This window comes from Notolepis coatsorum, assembly GCF_963971535.1.
Source record: "Notolepis coatsorum genome assembly, chromosome: 11".
Taxonomy (NCBI): domain Eukaryota; kingdom Metazoa; phylum Chordata; class Actinopteri; order Aulopiformes; family Paralepididae; genus Notolepis; species Notolepis coatsorum.
The window spans coordinates 104,779,907-104,793,134 of record NC_140175.1 but is presented as its reverse complement, the minus strand read 5'-3'; the positions used below and the strand labels follow the sequence as shown (position 1 = coordinate 104,793,134).

The 13,228-nt window shown below is 41.8% G+C and overlaps 1 protein-coding gene across 2 annotated transcripts in view; it reads right to left on the bottom strand.

The window, feature by feature from the left end:
- gmcl1 (germ cell-less, spermatogenesis associated) overlaps positions 1-13,228 on the bottom strand; it is a 71,797-nt gene that overhangs the window by 22,544 nt on the left and 36,025 nt on the right. For both annotated transcript variants that reach the window (XM_084324321.1, XM_084324322.1), the window contains exons 6-9: positions 10,080-10,192; positions 5,069-5,134; positions 1,223-1,307; positions 184-274 (exon numbers count right to left, since the gene is read on the bottom strand). In XM_084324321.1, the coding sequence (XP_084180447.1) occupies positions 184-274; positions 1,223-1,307; positions 5,069-5,134; positions 10,080-10,192 (355 nt within the window). The remainder of the gene's footprint in view (positions 1-183; positions 275-1,222; positions 1,308-5,068; positions 5,135-10,079; positions 10,193-13,228) is intronic.

Here is a 13,228-nt window from a genome sequence, read left to right as displayed (position 1 = left end):
AAGCTTATCCAGTGATAGAAACAGGCGTCACGCGATTGGCGCAGATGTCACATGACCAGAAACGTCAGTGGCCAATCAGATCGCGGAAAAATGCAAGTGTGTTGGCAGAAAACTAGACGCATCCCGGCCCCACTTGGTCTGGTTAGCTGTGAACAAAGGTTGTGATTGGCTGAGAGGGCCTACCTGTCCTGCGTTTACAGAGCCAGGTGTCGGTGTCAGCCAGCAGCTGTTTGATGGGAGCGTCCCAGGAGGGGTTCAGCTGCAGGAACATCCACTGAGGACAGACAGAGGTCAAAGGTCATCGTGAGGTCGGTGCATGTTGCTGAATATAGCATCTTCCTCACTGTTCTAGTGGAGCACTGCCTCTTCCTCTCTGTTCTAGTAGTGTTCTAATAGATTATATATCTAAATTATATTCTAGTAGATTAAGTTATGTTCTAATAGATTAAGTTATGTTCTATTCTAATTAGGGGTGTAAAGGTACACGTATCTGTACCGAACAGTTTCAGTACTGGACCTAAGGTTCAGTACGGCTGTGTACCGAACGAATACAACGGTATGTTTATGGTTTATCTTTTTTTATTGGAAGAATTTATGTAGATTTATACATTTCAGTTATATTTCCAAATTATACAACTTCCATTTCCTTCCCCCATTCCTATCCCCGGCCTAACCCCACCCCATCCCACCCAGTGAGGGCGACGACAAACATACATATAATTCAGATAAATAAAACATTTATTTAAAATAATTAAACATAAATACAGATGTGGCAGACAAAACTACGCAAAAATAAAAAAAGAAATAAGAAAAAATATAAATAAGAAAGACAGTAATAATAATATATAATATAAGTAATACTCTCGATTTTAGTAGCATAATTTCCAGATGGTAAAACAAATAAACCACGGTATGTTAACCACTAACGAACGCACGTGCAGAACTTTTTTTTGCGTGCACAATTGAATTCAAAACTCGATTATTAATTTCAATATAGAATATTCGTTGACAGCCCTACAATTACAATTAGTTACTGCACACTACAACACCCCCTGAGTGAAACATGGAAAGCCAAACTTTGCCCCCACTGTACCGAAAACCCGTACCGAACCGTGACTTCAGAATCGAAGTACGTTCCGAGCCGTGGTTTTTGTGTCCCGTTACACCCCTAAACCACCGTTACACCCCTAGTTCTAATGAATTAAAGTGAAGTCAGGTGAACCTTTTTCAGCGCCGTGTACACATCCATCTCCACCTGCATGACGAACAGATCAGACGACTGAATCAGCTGCTCCATCACCTCCACCCTACACACACACACACACACACACACACACACACACACACACACACACACACACACACACACACACACACACACACACACACACACACACACACACACACACACACACACACACACACACACACACACACACACACACACACACACACACACACACACACACACACACACACACACACACACACACACACACACACACACACACACACACACACAAACTTTTCAGAAGAATTCTGTTGCTAGGGAAACAGTTTGGCCCCAAGTGTTACTTCCTGGCAGGTATTGTATTAGCGAACACTGTGACAGGAAATACACTTTGGTTCATTTAGGACATTTATGATGTCATGTTTGAAAAAGTCTATAGAGAGAGATGGATGCAGAGATATGAATTGACAAGACTAGGCAAGTGTTGTTGAATTATGATTAATGTAAACAACTAGTATGTGTGAACCATGTGTGTAACACAGTGGTACTATCTGCACTAGGGCTGTCTTAAAGGGGACATGCATTGCTATTCCTTGCACTATTTGGGCAACTTTACACAATTCCTGTGAGTCTATGGAAGACATCTATAAGGTTTATTTAAAAAGAAAAAAATCATTGTATTATATTTCTAATGGAGTACTCAAAAGCATCATTTTCCAGCCTCAGGATTTCAGCCTGTTATTGGATGGGCTCCGCCCATAAGCGCTTTCAGTGGCAGTCACCCACACAGCGTGATACATACGAGAGAGCGAGAGAGAACGAGCAAGCGAGAGAGAGAGGGAGAGAGAGGAGAGATGCGTCCCCGACACACACGCAGTCAACACGGTTACAATGCGGTCTCTGGTCTCTGCACTATAATGGTTGATGTGGGCGGTGGAGGTGAGTACAACCAGGGGCGGAGCTATGCAAATCAATGCTATATTAACGTCACAGAAACCGTCAAATCAGAACAGTTTAGTTGAGTGAGGGAGGATCTCGTGAACTCGAGACTAGACTGATGAGTCAATATGGTAATTAGAGACACAGACCCATTGATACTAACATGTATTACTATAAAACCATGCTAAACACAGAAAAAAGGCATTTATAATGCATGTCCCCTTTAAAGCTTTGTTCGATGGGCACGGGATTCGAACGGGAAAATAAAATTCAAATATATAATAATAAATCATTTTTATATTTTTATTTTTTTACTGTATTCTCCCTCCCACCTGCAAAATCCTGCACCTCCAATGCAACGAACGTCATACGCCTCATTAACTCTGCCTCTCTTTGTTAACTACAACAAGCAAAGGCCTTTTTTTTTTTATTATCTTTTTCCCCCTCCTTTTTTCTCCCATCCCACTGTTAGTCGTTATGCCAATTCCCAACCCCCTTCCTGGTTGTTGCGCACTTTCCCCTACTGTTGGTCCGAGAGGCCGGAGACTGTCACATGCTTTCCTCCGACGCATGTGCAGCCAGCCGGCAGCCAGCCTGGCCGCGCAGATTCTCACCGGGAGAGTGTAACGTGTGGAAGGTCGCACTACCTCTCTCCAGATCCTACCCTTGCTGAGCAGGCGCCCCGACCGAACTGTAGGGGTCGCTGTCCACAACGCCCAGGACCCACCCATGGCTCCCCTCCCCCTAACTCAGCCAAACAAGTTAGTATAGCGATCAGCCCGAGCCAAGGCAATGCTGACTCTCCGGGAGTCGAGACCGCAGCCTCTTGCATTGGTGACGAGCACAATCTCCGCTACGCCACCTGACCGCCTACTGTTTGTTATTTAAGATGGGGTCGGACTCGGCACTGACAGATTTGTGTTCATTGTGCTGCTTTTATAAAGCCTCAAATGACGGCTTACAATATTTCATGAAAGCAAAGTGTTTAGTTTGTCTAAGATTTTAAAAGGTTTAAACTTTACAGCACTGACAATTCTCTATAGTATTTTTTATACCCATATAAAAACATGTCTTTTTTTATCCACTTTTTCTCCTCCATTTTCTATTTTCCTCCCATCCCAATTTAGCCGTGCCAATTCTCCCCTCCCCTGTCTTGATCGTTGCTCGCATGTGCCCCCTACTGGCTGGTCGTATGTGGAGGCAGCCAGTCACATCTTTTCACCTGCCAGCGCGGACTCTCATTTGGCGAGGAGTAACGTGTAGGAGGCTCACACTGCCCCCGCCATTTTCCTGTCTCTGCTATGCAGGCGCCCTGACCGACCTGTAGGAGTTGCTGTTCACAACGACCAGACTACCACCCATCGACTCCCCTCCCGCTGGCTCTGCCAATTGAGTCAGTATGACGGCCGGCCCAAGCCGGAGGCAACACTGACAGCCGGATTCGATACCGGTGTCTCTTGCGTTGGTGACGAGCGCAATGTCCACTGCGCCACCCAGCCGACCCATATAAAAACATGTCTTAATAAAAAATTAAGTTGAATTCTGCCTTTGTCTCTATTAACTACATATAAATATTTATATAATTGTTTGCTTTATAGACGAAGGTTGCAACATAATTATGTAATGTAATGTAATGTTGTTGGCTGTGTAACGGAGAGCAGCCGCCCAGGCAGCGCAGCTCCCGACTCATTATTAATTTAATTAATTCATCCAATCCACTTTATTTATAGAGCACATTTAAAAACAACAAAGTTGACCAAAGTGCTGTACAAGTCCCACAACATAAGATTACATTTCTTTTTTTATTATTATCTCGAAGCTTCGAATTAAAATCGAATCTCGGCCCCAAAGCTTCGACGGCCAAAAAAAGCTTCGAAGGTCAGCCCTAATCTGCAATCAGTGGTGTCCTTCTCTGCTGGCCCTGTCAAAATCATAATTTCTTTTCATAGTTCAATTGAAGTGTGAAATGTGTCTACTTCAGTATATCCATAAAACGAATATGGTTATTTGCAGGGATTTATTTTCCTATATTGGAAATGTCACCTAAACGCATCACAGCCTTTGTTGAAGCTGCCAACTGATTACAACTTTGAGTGACTGTATCATCAGCCAATCAATTGTTGATGTTGTAGAGACAGAATGCCCCTCGGGCCCTGCGAATGCATCGGCGCTAGCCCCCGGTGTCGTCAGTGATGGGGACAGCCAAAGCGCAGCCAGAGGAAGACCAGACACTCGCGCGCACTACAGCCAGCTACACACCGCTGTAATCGACAGCATCCTCAAGGATCGATTTAAAGATCACAAAAGACTGCCGTTTGTTGCCTTGCTGGATTTGCAACTGTTCGCACAATTCAAGCGGACATTTCCCGAGGCAGAGCTCAGGAGCCTGGATGAGAGCTACGGAGCACAGTTTGAGTAGACTGAGTAGTCTAATTTGTCATACCCCAGCTCCTTCATAATAATAATAATAATAATAGTTTTAAGTCATACCCCAGCTCCTTCATAATAATAATAATAATCATTTTAGGTCATACCCCAGCTCCTTCATAATAATAATAATAGTTTTAGGTCATACCCCAGCTCCTTCATAATAATAATAATAATAATAATAATTGTAGGTCATACCCCAGCTCCTTCATAATAATAATAATAATAATTGTAGGTCATACCCCAGCTCCTTCATAATAATAATAATAATTGTAGGTCATACCCCAGCTCCTTCATAATAATAATAATAATAATAATAATAGTTTTAGGTCATACCCCAGCTCCTTCATAATAATAATAATAATAATTTTAGGTCATACCCCAGCTCCTTCATAATAATAATAATAATAATTTTAGGTCATACCCCAGCTCCTTCATAATAATAATAATAATAATAATTTTAGGTCATACCCCAGCTCCTTCATGAGGTCAACATTCTGGTGGGTCATCAGGTTGTTCAGCAGCCACTCTAGACACCTGGAGAGTAATGGTATAGATTATCTAATAATACATATACAGTATACAATATACAGTATAGGATTATCACTTAAATATATATATATATACACTCTAGACACCTGGAGAGTAATGGTATAGATGATCTAATAATACATAACAGTATACAATATACAGTATAGGATTATGACTTAAATATATATATACACTCTAGACACCTGGAGTGTAATGGTATAGATGATCTAATAATACATATACAGTATACAATATACAGTATGGGATTATCACTTAAATATATATATATACACTAGGGGTGGAACGATACGTATTCGAACCATACACCGTTCGGCACGACCTCCCCGGTTCGGGGCGTGTGTGTATTGTTCGGTTCACGGGATGAGCAAAAACAAAAGAATCTTCATTTGGCACGGAGCCGGGAGAGGTGACGCGCTGGCTGCTCAGCTGGCAGCAACAGCAGGTGCTAGTGTGGAAATTGCAAGCGCAATACATTATAAATCAATCTTCATTACGACTTTAAAAACATAGCCATTAACATTACATAGGCCTACACACATCTTGCCATAACGTTAGCACTTAGCACGGTTTGTACAACGCACTTTAACTATGGTAGCCCGCCAGCCCTAATACAGCTGAATGAAATGTTACCGTAGCTAATAGCTACTAGCTAGCAGAGGAGAAAATGGGAGTCTAAGGGTGCTTTCACACCAGAGCTGTTTGGTCCGGACTATCGGACCAGAGTTTGTTTTCTCGGATAGTCCGCTTTTTTTTGGGTGGTGTGAATGCTCAGTCGAACTCTGGTGCGGACCAAACACGCGAACTCTGGTCCGCCTGAAAACGTAGGTCTCGGTTCGCTTCATCGGACCAAACACGGACCAAATATAGGAAGTGAGTCACGACTCTCACGAGCAGAGCGCTAAATTACTACCTAACCAATCAGATCTGCGATATGAGGTAGCGTCACGAGCAGAGCAATGTGTGTGGACAAGAGGCGGGTTGCTACGTTTACTGTAGGGAGGGGCTTTTAGACCCATGTTTTTTTTTGCTTCGAAAAGAGGGACATCCTCTCAATATGCGGGACGCGGGACATTCGGTCAAATGGTGGGACAGTACAACCAAAAGCGGGACACCTGGTCACCCTACCACCGACTGAAAATTGTGACGCCTCGCTGATCTGGAGTCAGACAGGGCTCGCAGTCACACACACACGTTAGGGCTTGCAGTCACAGTCACACACACACATTTCCACTCTATTGTGTCCAATAGACGAGCGCCCTTTTCGACCGCGTGACATTGTTCCGAAAGTTTGGTGCACTTGACAAATTGCAGTGTGAATGCAGACGAACCAAATGAAGAATGCAACAATGTTGCAACTTCACCCCCCGAACCGCACCGAGTCCACCAAAACTATGTGAAAGCGCCCAGATGAGAGGCGGGGTGTTGAAAGACAATGATAGGCGTTTATTCAACATCCAAGAAGGCTAACATACAACTGTGTTTACTAACTCCAACCGGGACTATTGCCGCTTTTCCACTGCATGTTATCAACTCCGGTAACGTTAGAGTCGAGAAGGTCCGTGACACTAAATTGTCCGTGCGGTCCCCCAACCCATAGATAGTTCCAACTCACCGACGTTAATCCACTACAGTTGCACTCAATATTTAAATAATGTTAGTCTAAATAAATGTAGACAGATAATGTACGTATTTTAAAAATAGAATGAACAGAGCAGTGTTGTTTTGAAACAGTACAGTGTGTGTGTGTGTGTGTGTTAGTTTATTTATTTTAAATAACAGTGACACTTTTCCTTTTGATAAGAAATCCAGCCATATTCCTTTCATTGTATTTAAAATACTGCACTTTAATTTCAAGCGGAAAACTAATCTTTCCATTAACACTTTGAGTGCCAACAACGAGATTAGTCGTCCTAACTCGCCATGCGTTGAGTGCGTCGAGTTTTCTTGTCTTTTAATCGTTATTTCTTTTACTAGCGATATCCATAAATTTTTCATCCATCCAGCCTGACGTTATCATTGTGAATGGGTCTGAGCTCGAAAAGGGCAAATACCGCCGCCTATCGTCTCCCGGATGGTAATGCACATCATTGGATTGGATTGGGTGGCCATGTGCATCAGAAAAAAAGTCCGGTCCGGGGTTTTCCCATCTCTGGCAAGCAGTATCGTGTTACCAGATTGACTGAGGACCCTCAGAGCAGCGTCGATTATGTGTTTCGGACTATAACGTTGGATCAATAAACGCGATCAATATTTGGAATGGCGGTCAGGAATTGGATTCATCTTTTTGCAGAACATCTGATGTGAGGTAAGGACTCTATTTTACCAGTATTGGGTTAATCAGATGTTTTTTTCTCAGCCATCGCAGTGTGTCTGTGTGTGTGTATATGACGTTAGCACTGACCAGGTCATGGATAATAGATTTTTCAGCCCGCTTCTCTAGCATGCATAAGTACACATATACTATCGATAATCTAGCGTTTATTTGAAAACTATTCATAAATCAGCCGAAAAATTACAACGTGTTTTGTGTATTCCACTAAAGAGCTATTATCGCGGATTTCTCTGGAATCACTAGAAATCTTCAAAACTATACTCGTATTCAAAACGGTATAAAACGGAAATGTACCAATGAAAAAACAATCCGTTTTGTACATGTTGACTGCAAGCAAGTCATTGATAAGCGACGGGTGTATTAGACCCATAGCCATAATTTAAGATATAGTTTAAGCGTTCGCAAATTTTCCCGTTCTCCCATTGACTTCAGTGCTGGCACGGAACAGCCATATATGGTTCAGTCTTTGTGTGCCAAACATTATTTAAGGCAAACCACTGTAAACCTTTATTTTTTTATATATATATTTTTATATATATATATATATATATATATATATATATATATATATATATATATATATATATATATATATATATATATAAATGAGAAGCATGTTTACATTTTTGGAGTGTTACATTTAAAAAATTAAAATAACCGGAGAGTCAGCATTGCCTTGGCTCGCGCTGATCGCTATACTAACTCGTTTGGCTGAGTTAGGGGGAGGGGAGCCGTGGGTGGGTCCTGGGCGTTGTGGACAGCGACCCCTACAGTTCGGTCGGGGCGCCTGCTCAGCGAAGGTAGGATCTGGTGAGAGGTAGTGTGGCCTCCCACATGTTACACTCTCCCGGTGAGAATCTGCGCGGCCAGGTTGGCTGCCGGCTGGATGCACATGCGTCGGAGGAAAGCATGCAACAGTCTCCGGCCGAACCGAACCGAAAACCGTTAGCCCAAAACCGTGATACGAACCGAACGGTCGATTTTGTGAACCGTTCCACCCCTAATATACACTCTAGACACCTGGAGTGTAATGGTATAGATGATCTAATAATACATATACAGTATACAATATACAGTATAGGATTATCACTTAAATATATATATATAATATATACACTCTAGACACCTGGAGAGTAATGGTATAGATCAGGGGTGGCCAACCAGTCAGAGACTAAGAGCCACAAAAATTACTGTGGTACCACAAAGAGCCACACCATATACCAGCGTTTCTCAACCTTTTTTTTCAGTCACGGCACCCTTCATGTGTTTATAGGTCTCACCCTCTGGCCTCTGAAGTTGCTAATGTCTTTTTTATTTGGGCCTCACAGGGTTAAAAGTACCCTGTGAGACCCACGGTTGTAAAATCACAAAATCACTTTTAGCCATTTAAAAAAAATAATGTTTATTTAAAAAATGTTAAGCACATGTATAGTCAATTGGTCCTGTTGTTCAGCCTCACAATGCTATTTGATAGTAAATGTGTTTATATGTCCCACCCTCTGAAGTTGCTAATGTCTTTTTAATTTGGGCCTCACAGGGTTAACCTCTTAAGCCCGAGATATACAGTAAAAGTGTATATTTTCAGCATTACGTTTGTTTACCAATTATTTTAACTGTTATTAGTGAAATATAAGATTATAGAAATCTCAGGGCATTGAGTCGGAAACCGGCGCATATTGACAGGAGGAAGTGGCACAGCCAAAAGTGAATGTAGTCTTTTGAAGGAAGAGACTCAGGGCTTTCGAATTTCGAAAAACTACCCTACCCAGCTCACACCAGCCCGTCAATCATCTGACTTCTGGATAAACTTTTTTATTTCTCTTATTTTTTGGGATTATCTCCCACAATCCTGAACGTTATTGCCATAAAACAGAACGCAGTTAGTTTCTCTACCTTTCTGTGAACGTCTTGCAAAAAACGGTGTTGCAATATACGATGAAAAATGGTGGAGAAATTTACATTATAAAAAAGATGGCAGAATCCAGTACTGTATCTACTAAACCTTCTGTTTAATAATATTCCCTTTATTCATTTGCTTAGATTTTTCAGGTCTGGTCAATTTTAGCATGGTGTTATTCACAGTCAAAGATAAAAAAATGTTTTTAAATAGAATTGATATTCTCCTTTGGTTCATTACAATTTACTTAAGCCTAGTAACGGACACACTATTTCTGACACTGATCCATATATGTCGCTAGATTCAGATACCAAGAACATGCAAATGGACCATTTACATTTTTATTCTACGTCCCTATGGATTGAGTGACATAAAAAAAAATAAAGTTAAAAAAAATATATATATATAATTATTTTTTATTTATTTATTTTTTTGGACGGAAGAGCCGCACATTGATGGACAAAGAGCTGCATGCGAGCCGCGGGTTGACCACCCCTGGTATAGATGATCTAATAATATATATATATACAGTATAGGAGTATCACTTAAATATATACAGTATACACTCTAGACACCTGGAGTAACATTCAAAGTTATATATGTATATAATCCAATAATACAGACAGTATATTGGGTTATCATCACTACACTATAAGATAAAACAATTAGGCCTAATGATACATAGAAATGGTGGATCTGACTTCTTCAGGACGGAGTCCAGGCCGTAGACGCCGGCGGAGCAGTAGTACCCAACGACTGTCTTCACCCCGACATGCTCCTTCATCGTCTCCCCACACTGCTGGATCAGCCCGTCCTGTTGGAGCACCACAAATACAGCTTAAACACCACAGGACTGTCACAAATACAGTTTAAACACCACAGGACTGTCACAAATACAGTTTAAACACCACATGACTGTCACAAATACAGTTTAAACACCACATGACTGTCACAAATACAGCTTAAACACCACAGGACTGTCACAAATACAGTTTAAACACCACAGGACTGTCACAAATACAGTTTAAACACCACATGACTGTCACAAATACAGTTTAAACACCACATGACTGTCACAAATACAGTTTAAACACCACATGACTGTCACAAATACAGTTTAAACACCACAGGACTGTCACAAATACAGTTTAAACACCACAGGACTGTCACAAATACAGTTTAAACACCACAGGACTGTCAGAGATACAGTTTAAACACCACATGACTGTCAGAGATACAGTTTAAACACCACATGACTGTCACAAATACAGTTTAAACACCACAGGACTGTCACAAATACAGTTTAAACACCACAGGACTGTCACAAATACAGTTTAAACACCACATGACTGTCACAAATACAGTTTAAACACCACAGGACTGTCACAAATACAGTTTAAACACCACAGGACTGTCAGAGATACAGTTTAAACACCACAGGACTGTCAGAGATACAGTTTAAACACCACATGACTGTCAGAGATACAGTTTAAACACCACAGGACTGTCACAAATACAGTTTAAACACCACAGGACTGTCACAAATACAGTTTAAACACCACATGACTGTCACAAATACAGCTTAAACACCACATGACTGTCAGAGATACAGTTTAAACACCACAGGACTGTCAGAGATACAGTTTAAACACCACAGGACTGTCAGAGATACAGTTTAAACACCACAGGACTGTCAGAGATACAGTTTAAACACCACAGGACTGTCACAAATACAGTTTAAACACCACAGGACTGTCAGAGATACAGTTTAAACACCACAGGACTGTCAGAGATACAGTTTAAACACCACAGGACTGTCACAAATACAGTTTAAACACCACATGACTGTCACAAATACAGTTTAAACACCACAGGACTGTCACAAATACAGTTTAAACACCACATGACTGTCACAAATACAGTTTAAACACCACATGACTGTCACAAATACAGCTTAAACACCACAGGACTGTCACAAATACAGTTTAAACACCACAGGACTGTCACAAATACAGTTTAAACACCACAGGACTGTCACAAATACAGTTTAAACACCACATGACTGTCACAAATACAGTTTAAACACCACAGGACTGTCAGAGATACAGCTTAAACACCACAGGACTGTCAGAGATACAGTTTAAACACCACAGGACTGTCACAAATACAGTTTAAACACCACAGGACTGTCAGAGATACAGTTTAAACACCACATGACTGTCACAAATACAGTTTAAACACCACATGACTGTCACAAATACAGTTTAAACACCACAGGACTGTCACAAATACAGTTTAAACACCACATGACTGTCACAAATACAGTTTAAACACCACATGACTGTCACAAATACAGTTTAAAAACACCACATTACTATCAGAAATACAGTTTAAAAGGGCAGCTGGGTGGCGTAGCGGAGATTGCGCTCGTCACCAATGCAAGAGACTCCGGTCTCGACTCCCCGAGTCAGCGTTGCCTGCGGCTTGGGCCAGTCGTCATACTATCTCAATAAAAAAAAAAATGCAGCCCCGAGCCGCTAGACGCTGACATAGTGCCGTGACGTGCGTGCGTTCCGCGCACGGGCATGCCGGCCGACGCCGGTACCTCTCCTGTTAAGAGGTTAACAAGGCCTCAGAGCATCTTTATCAGGCATCTATATCAGTTCTATTAAAAGGAAGGCAAAGACCCTAAGGAGCCAGGTTAATATAGACCCGTCAACCTTTTAGATGTGGATGCCAAGCTGTTAGCTAAGATGCTACGTGATTAGAAAGGGTTCTCCCATCAACTATATGCCAAAGCAGACTGGGTCCGTCAAGGACCACTTTTTGTTTTTCAATCTTCGTCAACTATATAATATATAATATGTTACAGTCCACCAGCTCAGCCCCTCGGCAGGCAGAGGTCCTTGTCTCTCTGGCCTGATAGGTTTGATCTGGGTGAGAATTTCATAGCTTGGGTCAAGTTGGAATATCGGTTCACTATGGCCTCAGTAATGATCAGATCTCCCTACTTCCCTGGGACAAGATAGGGTTGCCCACTTTCCCCACTTTTATTTGTTCTCGTTATCGAGCCTTTGGCCATTGCTTTACAGTGAGGGATAGGGTTATGAATGAATCCATAGAGGAGGAGTGGAAGAATAGAGTGTCTTTGTACACTTTTGTATGTAACAAATCCTTATGAGTCCATCCCCAACATTATGTCTATTATGAAAATATATGGCGTGATCTCGGTTTAGAAGTTGAATTTGTCAAACTAAATGAATGTGTGCAAAACTGTTTGAGTTTTTGGATGTGTGCGAGATTATGTGTGTGATGGGGCTATCCCTCTGTTCCACTTAACACTTTAAGGGCCAGCCACGAGTTAACTCGTGTTTCGATTCCACCCGTTGAGGACCAGAGCCACGAGTTAACTCGTGGCAAGTTGTTATTGTTTTATTCCATATTAATAAACGGATCAAGATCCCGGATAGACTCTGCAGATTTACCCGCCAGATTTAAATCGGCGACATGCAATACCGGCCAGATCCTCTTAGGGGCGCCATCGCTCCACTGCAGTATCATTGAGGCCGAATGGGAAATTTTTTTTTTTACTGTCTGGGGCGTTTCACATGAGCCTGGATCCCAGCCGAACATCCTCCATCTTTGATCACGTTACGGAACGCAGATTTCAGCCTGGAATAATGGGATTTATGATCAGCCAATGGACATATCGATCTACCAGATGCCGATGAATAATGACAAAATGCTGCCGACGATCACATGGGCTGATGGTAGGATACTATTCACCCAAATTACAGCCGGATTGGACATTGTTGTAACACGCAAGCGATCGATCAGTGAATATGGCTAC